At 35.6% G+C, this 19,281-nt stretch overlaps 1 protein-coding gene across 1 annotated transcript in view; it reads left to right on the top strand.

Annotated features, from left to right (window-relative positions):
• Positions 1-19,281, top strand: part of GALNT10 (polypeptide N-acetylgalactosaminyltransferase 10) — a 62,457-nt gene that overhangs the window by 25,183 nt on the left and 17,993 nt on the right. The window contains exons 5-7 of the mRNA XM_026696653.2: positions 1,614-1,799; positions 3,355-3,538; positions 7,052-7,169. Coding sequence (XP_026552438.2) covers positions 1,614-1,799; positions 3,355-3,538; positions 7,052-7,169 — 488 coding nt within the window. The remainder of the gene's footprint in view (positions 1-1,613; positions 1,800-3,354; positions 3,539-7,051; positions 7,170-19,281) is intronic.

Genomic DNA, 19,281 nt, shown 5'->3' with positions numbered 1-19,281 from the left:
TTGTATAAAAGGCACCTCCTTTAACTATTTCTCCCATTTAGTTTTAATAAATAACCCCACTTTTAACATTGTAAGAGAAGGAGAAAATTCCTTCTCTCAATTGTCCAAATGATGCACATTTTAATATACATTTGTATCCCCTTACTGACCTTTACTCTGAATTAAAAAGCCATAATCACTGTGGTCTTTTCTCTTAGATAGCTGCTGAAGTCCTCTAACTGTTTTGGTTACATTGTCTAAACCTTTCCCAATACCACATTAATCTTTTTGAGATATGGTTGACAGAACTGTACATATTATTCCACATGCTATGGAATATATGATTGATATAGGGGCAAAACGATATCGCCTTTTTATTTCCTGTTCCTTTCATAATGATTTCAAGCTTAGAATTTATATCTTTACAGCTACTGTGCAGTGAAGTGACATTTTCACTGAACTATCCATCATGATTCCAAAATCCCTTTCTTGCTCAATTACTTTCAGTTCAGATCCCATGAATATATGTGAAGCATGTGGTTTCTGGGACATTTTGCATTACTTTGCATTTACTTGCACCAAACTATGCATAACTTACACCTAGGGGAATTACAAAAATACATGTAAGTTTTAATGCCTATTTTCATAATAACCAGAGACTCCCAGAGCTATTAAGGGAATTGATAAGTATATATTTTGCAAAAAATAATTAACTTTTTATGCCCTCATCCATATTGGAAAGACCCTTTTGGAATTCTTTGAACTCTCTTTTATATTTTATTGTCCTAAAGAGTTTGGCATCAGATATTTTCTTCTTGCCCATACTGTTTATGAACAAATTAAATAGTCATCTCAACACAATCCTACTTTGAGATTATACTCAATTTGACATTTGTATCAGCTCTTTCTTGTTCTATAGCCTATTTCAGACCAAAAAATGTTTGCTCTCTATTCAATTGCTGCTGAAATTGTTAAGTGTTTGGTGAGAAATCTTATCAAACAATTTGGAAGTACAAATACACATTATTATAGGATCACTTCTGCCTTTATGCTTTCTAATAATCTTTAAAATGACACATGCTTAGTGGTACAAGCCTTACCCTTAAAAGATTATTTGATTACAGGTAGACCTCAACTTATAACCAGTTGCTTAGTGAGTGTTTGAATTTACAATAGACCCCCTAAAAGGTACTTGCAATCCAGTTCCAAAGTTCCAATAGTTGGAGGTCCCCCTTAGTCATATAACTGCATTTTGGACACTCAGAAAATGGCCTACTTTTATTGCCATTTGCAGCATCCCACAGTCATATGACCACATTATACAGCATTTTTGCCCAAACTGGCATTTAATTCCAATTTCCCTGTAAAAGTGTTCTATAGTGAACAACTGCTTAATGACCATGGTGTTTGCTTAACAAACACTGCAGAAAGTCATCAAATTTACTTGGACACATGACCCGTTTTTTAACTGTCGTGACTTGCCTGGCTCAGTTACGGTCAGAGGTTGAGGACTACCTACATTTTCTCAGCTTTATGTTGTTGCTGTTCAGCTTCTAAAGCTGAGGTAGAACCCCCTTTTAAACTTCATTGTTTCATTTTTAATGCATCTTTTATCTTCATTTTGTTCCACGCAGAACATCTCAAAAAGCGCTTGGAGGATTATATGGCCCATTTTCCGAAGGTTAGGATTCTTCGAACCAAGAAGAGAGAAGGGCTAATAAGGACTCGAATGCTCGGAGCTTCTGCAGCAATAGGAGATGTTATTACCTTCTTAGATTCCCACTGTGAAGCAAATGTGAACTGGTTGTCACCCCTTCTAGGTAAGAATCCTATTTGAAATCATTTCTGAATGATCAATTGCAGATGTAGTGCCTTTCTGAACAACCAGATGTGACACTATCCAAGCCTTCTGGTGGTAGAATAAGATTTTGTTAATTAATATTACAATATCCACATACTTATTGGTATTCTAGCATTCAAATTACTATGTTTTCCCCATTCAGGGGATGGTGAATACCAGGATAATCAATTATTTCTTTTGCCCTCAGTTGAAGGCTGCTCTTCAGTAACATCTCATTTTCACAATTATTCATTTGATTTATAGTATATAGCCACAAAAAACCCAGCCATACAAAATGCAAACATTAAAACAGTAAAATGATTAAAATCTATACAGCATAATCACCAGGAGAAAGGAACAATATTATGGGCTTCACACTCCTCACTAATCCCCATACCAGATGGCAAAGCCAAATCAACAGACCCTTCTGAAGGCCATCCAGATCAGGGCCAACCTGACTTCAGCAGCAGAAATGTTCCTCCTCCAGTATCCTACCAAATGAAATAGTGGATGAAACCCACAACAATCTTCTTCCTGGACCTGATGTCACTGGGGAGAGGCAGTCCCTTAAGTAATTTGGCCCCATACCATGTAGGGCTTTATAAGTTACAAAGTTAATATCTAAGTTATATCATTACATTACTGTATATTGATATTTATAATACAATATTAAGTTACAATACAGTGTAAGCTATAAAGCTTAAAAATCACCTTGAATTGAACTGGGAAACAAACTGATAATCAATTCAGCTCGTAGAGCAGAGGTGTAATGTGTGTAAATCTAGGTGCACGCATAATTTGCTAATTCCATGGCATTTTGTACCAATTGAAGCTTCCAAATATTCTTTAAGAGTAGGCCCGTGTAAAGCACATTATAGTAATCCATGTGGGAGGTGACCAGAATATGAGCGAGGAAGCATAGAGGGAGGATTGAAGAGGATGCAAGGGAATGTGCAAGAGGCACCATATAGGTCAAGGATGTATGAGGGTACAAGAGGATGCATGACAACACTGGATGGTTGGGGAGGGTGTGTGAGTTTGCAAGAGAGATACAGTGAGGGTTGAAGAATGCACAGGGTCGGTGAGTAGCCAATGGAAACATGAGGAGGTGAGGAAGAGGGCACAGGTTGGGGACACTTATTCCAGTAATTTGCAACCTTTTCTGCCAGCCTCCCCATTGACTTTCTGGGGAAGCCAGAAGGGAAGGTTACAAATGGTTATCTTATGATTGTGAGTGCTTGGCAACTGGTGCTAAGTGCGAATCGGTTGACAAGCACCCACATTCTCAGTTAACCATCTGCAAATCTTGCTTAATGACAGCATTGGGAACTGACAGGATCATTGCACAAAGCAATGCAAGCCTGAGATGTTGTGCTTTACAGCCGCATTGCTTAGTGATAGAAATTCCAGTCCAATCAGCATCATTAACCAAGGACTGCCTTAGTTTTTTTTTCTAAGATTCTTTTTTATGTTCTTCTGTAAGTGCGTTATATTGTTACAAATGAAAGTATAAATTTTTTTTTTTAATTCCCCAGACCGCATTGCTCGAAATCGCAAAACTATTGTTTGTCCAATGATTGATGTCATTGATCATGACCATTTTGGCTATGAAACACAAGCTGGAGATGCAATGCGAGGAGCCTTTGACTGGGAGATGTATTATAAGCGAATCCCAATTCCTCCTGAATTACAGAAACCTGATCCCAGTGACCCTTTTGAGTAAGTTCATGAGACAAAGTGAATACTTGCTTAACAAGCTAAGAGGTTGTAGGTTTTCAGACAGATATAATTGCTAGATGTTCTTTCTTCTCCCCTAAAGAAAAGAAAAGGAAATCAACAAAGATAAAAGATGGTCAATCACAAATGGACAAACTAAATCATGTAATTATATCATAGACTACTGTTCCTTGGAATAACATCCCCTTCCAGTTATCAAAATCATCTGTTTTCAAACTTGTTTCAAAAGTCTTGTATCCGTATCTTGAAGCGCCGCAGTGGCGCAATGGTTAGAATGCAGTATTGCAGACTACTTCTGCTGATCACCAGCTGCCAGCAGTTTGGCAGTTCGGGTCTTACCAGCTCAAGGTTGACTCATCCTTCCATCCTTCCAAGGTCAGTAAAATGAGGACCCGCTTAGAGAGGGATGTAAAGCACTGTGAAGCAGCATGTAAATTTAAGTGCTATTGCAATCAGACGTGGTTTTTGTCTCTAAAAACATTATTTCCATTGTCTGTTGGTATTCCCTCAATTATTGGGGTGAAGATTATACTGTGCTAAGCATCAAGACAAATAGTTTGAAAGTCTGTGTCAAAAATACTGTCACTGTCATTATTGCTTCTTCTACTATAGTCAAGAATGCACTCCAGTCAAGAACATACTATCAGGAATGTACATTTGTCTATTATATTCCCTTTCCATTACACATTCTTTTTATAAATTCTAGATTAATACAAATTTTAACACTAAAGAAAAAAAATATGACAGACTAAAGAACCAACTAAATTAATAAGTTAATATAGACTATTAAAAAAATTACATTGGTAACCATCGTTATTATTATTAATTATTATTATTATTATTATTATTATATACACACATCTTTATCTTTATTTTTAAAATAAATATTAAAGGATTATATTTTAAATAACTGAAATGAAACAAAAAGATGTTCCGATTGAGATTAATGAAAGAGGCTAGAATTAATGTATATTAATAATGAATTATATATATGTGTGTGTGTGTGTGTGTGTGTGTGTGTGTGTGTGTGTAAATAATATATATATAAAAATAATAATGAATTAATCCTTACTGAAATTTGGAATGGAAAAGGTAATAATAGAATTAAGTATGCATATATGGATGTATAATTGCTGTCATATTTGTATGTAAAGGTGATGACCCGGAAATATGTTGTCCACTAAAAAGAGATTTTTTTTTTAATGTGAAAAATTGAATAAAATTTGTTACCAAAAAAAAGAATGTACATTTGTGATGGGTACCGTTGTTGCATGCTGCCTGGTTTTCAGGTATAGATACTTACACTAACAATTCTTCTAATTCCCTTGATTTGAGTTCTACCTCTACAGCTACAGTCTGTGTCCTTGTAAGAGGGGAATTTTGAAAAATAAAGGTCTAATATTTCTTGCTACTATCCAAACTATTAAAATACAGTAATTTCAATTCCCATATAGAGATAGTCCTCCTATAACAAACACAACAGAGCTCCCTGGAGGTTTTGTCATATAGTAAGTCAATGCAATCATTAAGTGGATCATCATGTGATCTGATTTGATTTTAGAACCATTTTTATTATGGTTATAAAGTTAGTCACAGTGGTTGTTAAGCAAATCACGTGCTTGTTAAGCAAACCATGTGATTGTTAAGTAATACATTCTCCTAAATAGGTTTTTCTTGCCAGGAACCGGTAAAAATGTCACAAATCACATGACTGCAGGAGGTTGCAACTGATTATAAATGCAAGCCAGTTTCCAAGCACCCAAAATGTGATCATGTGACGGGGGGGCTGCAGCAGTTATAACTTGAAGGACACGTTATTGGGGGGGGGTCTCATAGTAACTTTTTAAACCATGATTGAGGACTGCCTGTATATACAGTGTTGGAAGTACAATTATGTTTTATTTTATGTAGTAAAATAATGTTAAACATAAAATATTTTAATCTTACAGTTTTACCTCTACAGTTGTTTAATTGCCAGTTATGTTGTCATCTACTTCATTTTCCAATATTTATATTGAAAATTGCATTCCTTGTTGCAGTTCCAACTACTGTGTCAGCAAATTCTGTATGCTAAGAGGGGACCAGCAGCTTTTTTTTAGTTCCATTCAATCATATCAATTCTTGGATATTGTCTAGACAAGTCCCTGCAGTTTCCTTAGCAAGGATTTTCAGAAGTGGTTTGCTATTGCCTCCTTCCTAAGGCTCAGACGAAGGGACTAGCCCAAGGTTCACCCAGCCAGCTTTGTGCCTAAGCAAGACAAGAACTCAGTCTCCCAATTCCTAGCCTGATGCTTTAACCTTTACACTAAACTGGCCCTCTACCAACAGTTTACACACATTATAACACATGTTTATATAACAGACCTTATATATTATGTGCACATACACTTAATATAAAATAAATTTGAACTGCATCTAGCTGTTAATTTTTTTCTTTTTTCCAGTAATTTTCTCAATTTATTATGTCCTTCATTCTTTGAAAGTTCAGGGGGCCCTAATTCTCTATATTCAGAGAATAGCAACAGACTTCCAACAGATTCAGTGCTTGCTTCTCTGCTTTATGAATACATGGTCTTGCCATTCTGTTTTCTGCTGTTTCTGCTATACTGCATTTTTTACTTTTCTGAAACATAATGGCCTTCTCTTCCATCAGTAAATACCAGTTTTCTGAGGGATCTCCCAAAGTTATGTATACTGCTCTGGTTTGAATTAAGTCTGAACATTATCCTTTCTCTGCATGAAACTGTTAGAGAAAAAAGCAAAAAGAGTGGTGATAAAAAAAAGAACAGTATAGATTTACCCTGAGGGAACTTTATTTTCTTATAGAAAAAATTCTGAACACTAGTTTCTGTAGGTGTGCACCTCCATAGAACTTGTTCAACGACTTCTACAGCTTAAAGAATTCTTGATTACGTTCCCTCTTTCTTCATTTCATACTTCATGCGACTGGTTTTTCTGCATTTGTTTGCAACTAACCAATAACTGTTCTACATTTTTTCTTTCCTTCATTTTAATAAGTTTTGTTTTAGATGTATTTAACACACGTGTTTTCAGATGAGATGTCATTCTTCCTTTCCTTCTAAGTCTTCTGGCCTCAGCTCTGTATTTTAAAGGCTCCATTTTACAAGTACCAAAGTTAGAAGGAACAAACTTCCATCCTCATATAGGCACAGTCTTTACCCATTCTACCATGGGAAGAAAATGATGCCACAGACTCTCATAGCTGACAAACTGTTAGTGCAAGAATCATCCAGCCTATTTTTTAGCATCTCTTTGGCATCAGATTGTTAACAAATCAGACTCCTAGAGTTTCTTTGACTTCCTTCAAAGTTCCTCTCATGTTCCAGAAGTTGCTGCATAGTATAAAATGACACTGTAGTCAAAGCACAAAGTAGTCAAAGTGGGAAGTAAAAAAAATAGTAAAATGCAATGTTAAGAGTTTGCATGTATTTTGGGCAGATTTTATTTAATATGGAGTTTAATTTTTCTCTTAAGGTCTCCAGTTATGGCTGGAGGATTGTTTGCAGTTGATAGAAGATGGTTCTGGGAACTTGGAGGATATGATGCAGGCCTAGAAATATGGGGAGGAGAACAGTATGAAATATCATTTAAGGTGAGTTATTGAAAAGATATTGGATAATATATTTAATGAAGTATGACTTGGTAAAAAAATATTGTCTTTATATTTATAAAATTATTGAAAAAAGAAGAATTTAAGCAATTTAAAAATATTTGTTAAAATAATTAAAAATCTTGTTAAGAATCTAATGCTACTGCTGAATTGCCAGTGACTCCTAATTTATAGTATCTGATTGTTAGTATATGAAAGGTCAATTTTCCTGAAACTAAATATTTTACATAAACATCAGGCTAAATTCGTTAAGTATATCGGGATTGTCACTATTTTAAATGCCAACTGAGTTCTGATTTGACACGTAAGAATAGAATTTTGTGTACTCAATCACTACAGAAAAAAAGTATTAAATAATTTATTCTTGTTTCCAAGCCAAAGTATTATTGATGTCTTAATGGACACAGCATACAGAGAGTGTATTTCGTTTGGGTAATATGCTTAACAAAACGTGGATAAGCGGTAAATATCTTAAATACTTAGTTTGTGATTTGTTCTTCTATAACTGACTGGTTTGGTACAGATATTCAATAGATAGTTAGGTCTGCAGAAAAACTATTTCAACCAGCTTGCTGTCCATTAGGACCTGTATACTGCATGAGTCAGAAAGAGGGTTGAGAAAATATATGCTGATCCTTTACATCCAGGACATAAACTATTTCAATTCCTCCCCTTGAGACACTGCTATAGAGCATTGCATGCCTCAACAACTAGACACAATGTTCTTTTTCTTGTGCCATCACTCTGCTGAATGCTTAATTTCTGTCTTATGTCTTAGTATATTTCCATGTAGTATTTCTATATTACTTTTATCCTTCTTATCTGTTCCACTACCTTCTCTATTAGTATCACTATTATGATTGTTATCCTTTGTTATTATGATTATTTCTTTGTAATAATGTAATTGCATGTACACTGAGAGCTTGAGACAAATTCCTTGTGTGTCTAATCACACTTGGCCAATAAAGCTATTCTATTCTCAAATACTAATTGGAATTTATTTGAACAAGAGGATTTGAAGGAATATACGAAAACTGTACTGTTTTACATCTTTACCTGTGTGGATACTGTTACTGTGAATAAGCGCATCTGGATTTTTCCAAACCAGAAGCTCTGGATGAACAAGGATATACAATTACTTCTCAGGACACGTGATATGGCATTCAGGTCTAGGGACAGGGTTTGGTATAACAAGGCAAGAGTGGAACTGAGGCAGGGCATTACGGAGGCAAAAAAGGACTATAAAGGGAAGATTGAGGACTACTTCACAAATAGTGATCCACAGCAGGCTTGGCAGGGAATTAAACACATCACTAATTACAGGGGCAGCAACCCCATATTAATAAGGATGCATCACTGGCAGAAGCATTGAACTGCTTCTTTGCCTGATTTGAACTGAATAGGTCTTCGGACACACTGCCTCTACAAACCACCGGTACTCAGCTGTTCACAGTACAAGAGTATGATGTGAAGTGGGTGCTTAGAGCGGTGAATGTGAAGAAGGCCGCTAGCCCTGATGGGGTACCTGGGAAGGTACTCAAAGCATGCGCTGACCAGCTTGCAGGTGTGTTTACAAATATTTTTAACCTTTTTCTCACACGCCATTGTTCCATCTTGCCTCCAAACTTCCATTATTATTCCAGTTCCCCAAACGCCCTCTCCTGATACTTTAAATGATTATAGACCAGTAGATCTCACACCCATAATCATGAAGTGATTTGAGAGACTGGTCTTAAAATATATACAGGATTGCCTCCCATCGACCCTTGACCCATACCAGTTTGCTTATCAGAATAACAGATCCACAGAGGATGCTATTTCCATGGCTCTCCACGTTGCACTGGACCCTCTGGAGCATAGTGGGAGCTATGTAAGGATGCTTTTCGTTGATTACAGCTCAGCTTTTAATACCATCATTCTGGATATACTGATTAAGAAGTTGCTGGAAATGGGCCTCTCCTCTCACATCTGCTGTTGGATAAGGGACTTTCTTACTAACAGACCCCAAACTGTTAGGATTGGCAGCTATTTTTCCTCCACTCTTGCTCTCAGCACTGGCTCTTCCCAGGGCTGTGTGCTGATCCCCCTTTCGTATTCACTGTACACCTACGACTGCACTCCCTCTTGTCCCACTAACTCTATAATAAAATTTGCAGATGACACCACGCTGGTGGGACTCATATCAGGAGGAGACAAGACAGCCTATAGGTCAGAGGTTCTCAGACTGGTCTTGTGGTGCAAAAGTCATAACCTCAAAAAGACCAAAGAATTGATTATAGACTTCAATAGATATGAAGCAGAGCCTCTCCCTGCACTTTCTGAGGTTGCTGAAAAAGAATGGCCTGGGTGAGAAGTTGGTGGTTACTTTCTACCGTTCTACCATCAAGAGCATTTTGGCGTACTGTGTAATGGTGTGGTATGCTGGTTGCTCTGCAGTGGATAAAAAGATGCTCCAGAGAGTTATAAACACAGCACAAAAAATCATCGGTTGCTCTCTTTCTTCTTTGGAAGTTATTGCAAAGACCAGACTCCTCTAGAATATTAAAAACCTCCAACCACCCAAATTGGTTTTAGTCATTTAAATCCAATAGCCAAAAATCCAAAAATCAGCAAGTAATGCAAAGCTGTTTCTTCTTGCTTCTTTTTTCCACTTTCTCTTCCTGGGGTTCTATTATTTTGTTACAAAGTTTCAGTTAGAATGTATCTTTTAGGAATCTTGTTAAGGTTTCACTGTAAATTCCTTTTAGTTCCAGGCAGTCTCCTCCATTTTTCCAGATCCTGCCCTTTTATTCTTTCCCTTTCTCTCCTTTCCTGCTTTTAAAGGTTTTTGAGTATCCAAAAGTCTTTATTATCCCTTTGACATTTTATTTTCAGCTTAAATGCCTATTGATGTCAAAGTGGATTTTTGTCAATTTCTTACTTAAATCTCTTAGCTGTCAGTATAAGGAAGGGAAGAAAAAAAAAGGCAAATCCTTTCCCTTCCCTCTCTACTTCGCTGCTTCAAAGTCTTCTTTGGGAACAATGTTATTTTTTATAGTTCAAATTCCAGGGTACCTTACGTTGTTGCTTTTTCAGTTTAACCCGGTCAACTCAAACTTTCTCTTCTTATCTTCCTCCTGCACATTCTTTTCCAGTTGAGTTCTTCTTTGAGGTGGCCATTTCTGACCACTGAAACCACCTTCAGGAAAGGGAGTAATGGCCAGCTGAGGAGGAGAGATGCGGCTCTCCTTGACCCTGCTGGTGGTCTTCCCCCTCTTCACCACCTCTACGGGATGGCTTAGCCCCGAATCCAGCTGGCTCGGGGTACTCCGGCAGTGAGCACGGATCGAAACCGTGCACGGTTGTGATTTGGTCCGTCGCCAAAGAAGCTCAAACTGGAAGTCCAAGCAAATGGTTTAATTCTTATCACTGCTTTACATTAAACATAAAAAGCTTTGGAAAGGAACTAATTAATCACCAGATAAACATTTTAATAGATGAATTCGTCTGTGTGATTTGTAAATTTATTTGTTTTTGAAATTACTATTTACCTATTTGATTAGTTACTAAAGATTAACTATTGGTTTGACAAACATCATTATTTAACTAAGAATATAAATATTTTACAAATATTACTTTATTTTTCTCTATGTTTGAGGTTACCTCAGAAAATTATTAGTATGTCTACTTTAATAAGTCCTTTATCCATTTGAATGAGACAGTTTCAGTATGAATCCAATGGGAGACTAGCAAAAACATTGTACTGTAAATAATTCAATCTTACTAAAGCAACAACATGTAGCTCCCTTGATAATTACAATTTCTTGTCTTCTGTTTTGTCTGAATAGCTTTTCTGAATAAAAACTGCTTAGTGTTGTCAGGATTCTATCAAACTACATTCGTTTGGCAATTAACATGTAATAAATGAAAGGTTCTTCCCATTGTTTATCTCCAAAAACAGTATTAAAGACATACTGGGGGTTTCTTATTTCCCCTTTGGTTCCATTTATCCATTTTTCTATTGTGTATAAAGAAACGGTATAACAATGTAATTCTCGGTGGGAGAGGTACAAACAACATTCATCCTTTCTAGTTGGACCTTTTCTAAAACAGGTGTTTCCACGAGTGATGACAGTGCCTGGGAAAGTTCTTTGTTTCTGAAATGCTAGAGTAGGTATTCACTGCTTGATATTCAGGAACTAAAGCTACTTTAATCATTTGACTAGTTACACACAATATTTCAAAGAGTTTTATTTGATGCCAGAAATGATAATTTATGGTGGGTTATGTTCACTCTAATTAATCTCAGTTAAGGTCTTTCTATTTCTCTTCCTTTGTGCAATAGAAAATGACATTTAACTGAAAGGGTATACTTTCAGAAATTAAGATCAATTAATGCATTCAACTGTGGTTGATAGAAGTCACTATTTTGATGAAATTATAACAGATTTCTTCATAAGAATGTCCAAAACACACTTATTTTTTAAACTATGAAACTCCATCATCTTGTCTTAAGAATTCATTGACATATAAAATGACACAAAAAAATTGGCCTCTGAAGAACAGAATAAATTAAGTTTGGACAACTTCCAAAATAATGTTTGCTGTATTTTAAAGACCAAATTTGCAATGTTTGTTAAGCCAACTTATTCAGGTATTTGTCCTAGTTAACATTCTCCTTAGGGTAAGTTATGTTTATTAGTAAGTTAATGTTCATTTTCCTCTTCAAACTTGATTTAGTCAAGATTAAAAATAATCATACATTAATAGAAGATAGAAGATAGAAGGAAGGAAGGAAGGAAGGAAGGAAGGAAGGAAGGAAGGAAGGAAGGAAGGAAGGAAGGAAGAAAGAAAAAGAGAAAGAAAGAAATGAATGTAAACTTAGAATAACTTTATTATCACTTTAAACAGATAGTAATCAGCATACATTAAAATGAAATTTTGTTGCATACAGCTCAAAGTGTCACCACCTTCAATAGACACTACCTAAACAGGACAAAAATATATATAAATAAATAATTATGCATATACCCACATATATTGTATGACACAGAGAAACAACACAGTCTAGTCCGGATGTATACATGTACATGGCAAGAAAAACGAATCTTGCGAGTTTAGCGATCCCAGAGGGGAGCAACAGAAACAGACCGTAAATGGGTGTGTAGGGTCTCTGACAATGTTTTGAGCTCTAAGCACATAGCAGTTATAAGCAGTATCCTGAACAACGGGAAGCAAGCATCATCATCTGATGCAGGAAATGCATTCACTGGTTTGCACACTTCATTAAGGATGACGTGGAGTACGGATTGTTAGTTATCTGCACCCCCAGATAGTTTATAGTGTTGACCACCTCTACAGCTGCATCCTTTATACTGAGTGGAGAATGACTTATGAATTTAGTTGCAAAGTGATAACATCTGAATAAGACACCATAAAATAGCTACGCTATTGAACAGAGGTGATTCTGAGCCCTTGATTTTACTGAAAATAAAAAGTAGATTTACACCCCATAGTATGGTTTTTAAGGTGGGGGATCTTAATGTTTATAAGTCGGTATAAAGAAGGGAAAGAAATTAAATCCTTATCTACTTTTTCCAAGCAGCTTCTTTTCTTTCTTCCCTTCCTTATTTCCTCTCTTTTAATATTTTATTTCTGTCTTATTCAAATATATATCTTCACTTAATCCATTTCTCTATTTTTATTTATACAGGTTTAAAATTGTTTTTTTTTTAATTTTAAATAAGTGTTAAGATTTATTTTTTTGTGTGCTTTTCATTCAGTTCCAAAAGGTAATATTTGTATTGCACTTGGAATGGCAAAAGACTCCTAATTTAGAGTTTATGTATTTAAATATCATTCATTCCTACTGAAATAGAATCCTCATTGAAGCATGCAGGAATTATGTCAGGGGACCTACAGACCCAATAGGAAGAATCTGGTTGTGACAATGCTTTAATGTCTAGTCGGATGTAGGTACCTCATGGTGGCTGTGGATGCCTTTAGGAATCATCTTATTTCCTTATATATACTGGGGAAGAGAAACCAGGAGACTGTAGGTTCTAGTCATGAGAGCTAGCTTTTTGGACCAGTCACTTTCTTTCATCTCAACCCACCTTTTAGGGTTGTTCTTGTGGGGAAAATAGGAGGAAAGAATATTAAGTATGTTTGTCACTTTGAGTTCCTTATAAAGTAATAAAAATTGGATAAAAATCTAATTCAAGTCTTTCCTTCAGGAAAATGAATAGCATGATATTGTTCAAATGGATAAGGATACAAAGAACCAAGAAAAATAATTTAAAGATTAAAATCTATAACTTGATTGTAACAAGCAGAAGGAAGTTTAAATATTTATGTGTATTTGTTTAGTTGCATATTACAAAGCTAAACTTGAATGGGAGCAGAACAAATACTGTACGTCAATTGAAAATATGCCATCTGTATTTAGAGCCAAATTTCCATTTCTCTCTAAAAATTCTCTCTAAGAATTCATTTGTCAGCATCTACAGTGCTTTTGTAACTGACAGCTCTTTCTACTAGTACCAAGTACTAACTTTGACCCTTTCTGCTGAACCAGTTTTTATCAAGTGAATAGCAGTTCTTACAGTTCATCTTCATCTTCAAGAAAATCACAAATCTTACATAGACTACTAGTAGCTTGATCCAGTTCCACTTTCTGAAACCACATTCATTTTACACTTTAATTCTTCCAGGTCCTCAAAGAACCTCAAAGTAATCAACTACTTCAGGTACCCAATGAGCTACCCAACAGCATTAATATACAATGATTACTTGATATATGGACTTTCCAGTATTGTTTCTCTCAACTTATTGCTTCATCCAAAGACTCAACTACTGTAGGTAGGTCAGGATTATCTTCATTGGTAGGTCATCTCCATAAACTCTTATTATTATGATCCACCCATAGTTCTGTTTAAAATGGGAGATCATACAAATAATTTCCACAATTGCCTTTGTCTGAACCCCTACTGTAGCTCATTCTGTTCAAGATCTCTGGAAACTACCAGGGGAGGAGATAACAAAGGAATTTCTATCATAAAATACCACTGGCAAAGACTAAATAGAGAGTGTGCTAATGGATTATTGAGTTAATGTTGCTTTTAAAAATTATTTTAAATTCACATGGTGGATGTAAATGTTGATGGATAGGTGGCAAAATTCATTTAACACACAATAACAATCCCAAGCTTGCAAGGAAAATATTTAATCATTTTGTTCACATACATGTGTCCTCACATCTAGTGAAACAGCCTATCTTTTTAAAGTAATGTTGAGATCTTAAACTGACCATCCATCTTCCAAGTCAGATTCCTACCACTCCTAAGGAATCTGTGATGAGGAACAAAAACAATCTTCTTAGAATTTGATCACTGCTGTTTTTTCACAAGTGTATATCATCCATTTCAGAAGGGGAAAAAACTTATTGCCATCAACTCATTTTTCACTTAGAAATTTACAAAACTTCCAGCTGACAATCACTATGATTATTATCAGAAATTACCTTGGTTTTTCCAATATTATTTCCATTGTCTGTTGGTATTCCCTCCATTATTGTGGTGAAGAATGGAGTGGAATGGAATAGAATAGAATTCTTCATTGGCCAAGTGTGATTAGACACACAAGGAATTTGTCTCGGTGCAAATGCTGTCAGTATACATAAAAGAAAAGATACATTTGTCAAGAGTCAAGAATCATAAGGTACAACTCACTACAAGCATGAAGACAGATAGATACTTGAAAGTCTGAGTCAAAAAAAGGCTATCATTATCATGATTATTTCTTAAACTACCTTTGATGTACTCCCGTCAAAAATATAATCAAGAATATATATTTGTGGTAGATGATGTTGGTGATAGGCAGTTCCACAGATATCCAGGCCTAAGGCAGGATGCTCCAAGTCATCATTCTTTTTATTTTCTTCTTATTACATTTTTGTAATAAACAGTTTTAGGGGGTTTTTTACATTACAATTTAATGTTTATCTTCAGCCAGACCTCAATCTCTTCATGGATCACTTTCTCCTGTTATGATAACTGTTAATAGTTATCAACATGCCCATATAGTCTCTGATGACACATTGTTGCTTAATGACTTTTAGATTGGATTCACAAAACACAAATGTTCACATTTTCTAGACTTACGCAATACAGTGAACCATAAACTAAGCAAATATGTATGTAGTGCATTCATAATTGCATTTACATTTTACACAGTTGCTTAACTGTGCAAGTGTGTTGTGTTAACACATCCTTTTTTTTTGTTACAGTCAGTGTATTTTTGCTCTTAGAATTGATTTTGCATGGAACTGATTTTCGTATACTTCATAAAAAAAAAGTTGTTAATAAAACCAAGTATAGCCTTCTTCTCTAAAGTTGCTTCAGATGTCTATGTTAGGCAATTTATACTTGAAGCAAACATTGTAACATCTCAGCAACGTGTTACTTTGCAGAAATAAAAATGTTTAAATGAAATAAAAATATGAAAGGTTTACATCCCCCCCTTTTTATATGTGAAATGATTTTTGGATAAAAAGTATAAGGATTTTTGGGAAGAAGTAATTCTGGAATAATCCTTTCAGTAATTTCAAATGTAAATGGAAAAAAATCTTAGTTATGTGAAAAGCTGGTGATACTCACCAAATATCAACATTTGCATAGGATACCTATTCCAGGTGATCCTGCTCAGCTTGCTGGTTAAATCATAATGCTACAGCATTTATGTACAAAATCATTGAAGATTGCTCTATATACATTTCAAATATTATATATTGGAAAGTTATCTGTTAATTTGATTTCTTCCTTAACCATACACCCAATGAGAAATCAGTATTAACATACGTTTGTTTGTTTATCAAATTTATATGAGAGCCCACTTTGGGTGGGGTACATCTAAAGAAGTATAAAATAATAAATATGTCAAACACAATCACATTAGACCATTTTTTTAAAAAAGGCATGCACTAGAAATTTGATCAGCAGTGGAACCACCTCAAGAATTCACGGGTCCCCTGAGTGCCCCAGACTAATGACAAAGCAAAGTCTTGAGAGACTTCTGGAAAATAAGGAAGGAAGGAGTGCGTGTCCATTGTCTTCCTCTATATGTCCTGTGATCTATGGAACAAATGCAATAATCTTAGAATCATTATTTTTTGAAAAATAGGAAAATTGGAGCAAATTGGGCTAGAATTCATATTATTTAATGCAGACACTTATTAGGAAAAAAAATCTGTCAGTTTTAATATAAGAAAAACAAATGGACCAGAGTCATGTTCTCTTTTTCTTCTTATTTTGCCTTCACGAGGAATACTGGGCAATATATAGCAAGAGAAATAAATTCTTTAGTTCTGTTTGCTATTCACTTTGGTTTCCATACAGCAAAGATCTGTCCCTAGACTTTTAAATAGGTAAAGACAATTTCCTGGTCTCACCCTTCCAAAAGATGGTTTGAATAATAATAGTGGCTAAAAAAGAACATTATGTTGCATGACTTATTCTAAACCACATAGTAAAGTAGAACACTGTTTCCCAAATCTGGCAGCTTTGGAAAGTGTCAAAGTTGGGAAACATTGACACAGAACAGCAGTTATTGTGCAACTATGACTTGCAACCTTACCCTGATTTATAATTTCTTGTCAAGATATATCAACTTACCATCTTTGATTCTTGTTCTTGTATACATCAGCTTAACCTTGTATGAAGACCTCAAAACTTTAATTTTACTTGAGAATAATTAACTAGAAAACTGTGCATTCAACTATAGTCAGTTGCACTAAAAACAAAATTAAAGAATTACATGCCATTTTGCCAGTTAGTACAACGGCTATAGTAAAACTGCTAAAAAATAGTCCACCCTGCTCATTTATATTTCCTAAACTTTCAGAGAGGGGCTGCTATTATTGTATTTATCTCTTGTATTGTCGGCTTTGCAATAGAATCCAATACTACCTTGTAATATTTATTTTTGTGTAAAAAGGAAATGATGTCAAAAAATGACCAATATATTGTCTGAGGATAGCTTTCAGATTATGAGGCACAAATAATTTTGTGAGATAGAATATTAATTTTGAATGCTTCATGAATAGCATGCTGCCTCATGGAAAAGTAAAATCAAAGGGGACTTATAGCAAGAATTACTGTTTGTCTGATACTTGCTCATTATCTTGTTCAGTAATGTTTAATTCAGCCTTTTGCTTTTTTCCTTCTACAGTAATATAACATGATACTCATGTCCACTGGTTCCTTTTTTAAGGAGCTGCTCATTTTCTTGTAATGAAATTTGTCATTAGACAAAAATGTTGATAATAAAATGAATCAAAACAGCAATAAAAATGAATAGGAAGCCTGCTTTTTATAAATTATATTTATACAGTACATACTACATCAATAGAAACCATTTTTTAAAACTTGGAGCTTAGCTAGTTAAAAGTGAAGAAAAGAGATTTGTAATATTTTACCATGAACTTATAAATAATTTACCTTATTTATAGGTTAATGGCAGACAGGTGTTTAAGTGCAGGCTTGTTCTGCAAGCTAAGTTTCCATTTAATCTCAATTTTACTCTGGCTGAGGCTCTTCCCTTTGTGTCCCAAGCTCTTTTCTACATACTATTACCTTCTGGAAGAGGAGGCACTGTCTGATTTTGACCTCTAGGGAATGCCACCTGGAAGATTCCTAAGAGCCAGCATCTCTGGGTTTGCATACTTTCTATGAAGAACATTCCCCTCAACACTAGACTAGCCCCAACTCTTCTGGCTTTCTGTAAGCAAATAAGACCTGACTGTTTCAATGTGCTTTTGGGTCTGAGCAGCTGTATTTGGTCCTTTCTGGAGGATGAATACACACACACATACACATACACATACACACACGTATGTGTGCATATATGTGTGGGTGCATGTATTCATCTCCAGAATATATATATTTCAGAGCTGTTCCCCATTGTCAGGTATTACTGGTGTTGTGTGGATTGTTTTGATCCTTTTACTATTTGTAGCACCATAAGTTGATCATAGTTAAAATTGGAGACGCATATAAGCTTAGTAAATAAGACATAAACCCCAAGATGCAATTTACTAGTCTGCATTTTTTTGGTGGGAGGTTATTATCTTGACCACAGCCAAAGGCCATTTTTATTTTTAAAGAATGGATATATGCTTACGGGCATAAGTTATATTTTTATACACCAGATTCCCTAACCACCCAGTATCTCCAATACTATTGTCCACAAATGAATTGTGGATCTACCGTGTTTCTCCGAAAATATGACCCACCCCCAAAAGAGGTTCTATGTTTTTAATCCATGCACTAAAATTAAGTCCTCCCCCAAAAAGATCCCGTCCACCCCGGAGTGCAGGGGGTGGAGCAAGGCGCACAGGTAAAAATTAAGCTAGGGTGGGGAAGGAGGGTGGAGTTGCCCTGCTTACCAGGTCTCGCACACTTGCTTCATCTTGCAGGCCCACTTCTCCTGCGACTGCTTGCTGCAGCTTACACACATCACCCCCGGCCTCCATTTTGCCATCAGAGCCTTCCGGAAAGCGCTCTGCAGCCAAGAAATGAGGTCTGGATTGACATGCACATTGCCCCCCCCGCCCCGTCTCTGTTTCAATGTTAGAGCCTTCTGGAAAACTCTCTGCAGCTGACAAATGGCCTCTGGATCGATCCGAAGCTCTTTTATTGGCTACAGAGGGCTTTCCAGAAGGCATCTGAAGACGAAACGGAAGCCAGAGGCTGCGTGTCAATCCAGAGCCTATTTCTCAGCTGCAGGCCTGGTCATATTTTTGGGGAAACACAGTATATAGGATTTATTTCTGAAATTTATGTTCCCAAATATTGGGGTTTTTCTTTGTTTAAATTACATACTTCGAATGTGAATTAAGAACATCAGCTGGGACATTAATAGACCTAGAAATAAATAATTTTCATTCCAACCTGATCCTACAAGAATCATCTTAAGGATTTTTTTAACTACACTGAATTTTCAAACTTGAAAAATACAAATTGTAAACACAACCTAAGGAGAAAATCAACTCAGTTTATTTTAATAATTTCTAGCATTTTTTCCCAGGCTTTAAAATGGTCAAATAATGTGTTTCAAA

The sequence above is a fragment of the Pseudonaja textilis genome, chromosome 2 (genome assembly GCF_049901715.1).
Source record: "Pseudonaja textilis isolate UNSWEBS1 chromosome 2, rPseTex1.2, whole genome shotgun sequence".
NCBI classification, from domain to species: Eukaryota; Metazoa; Chordata; class Lepidosauria; order Squamata; family Elapidae; genus Pseudonaja; species Pseudonaja textilis.
Note: the sequence above shows the minus strand (reverse complement) of the source record. Positions and strands in the feature narration are given on the sequence as shown.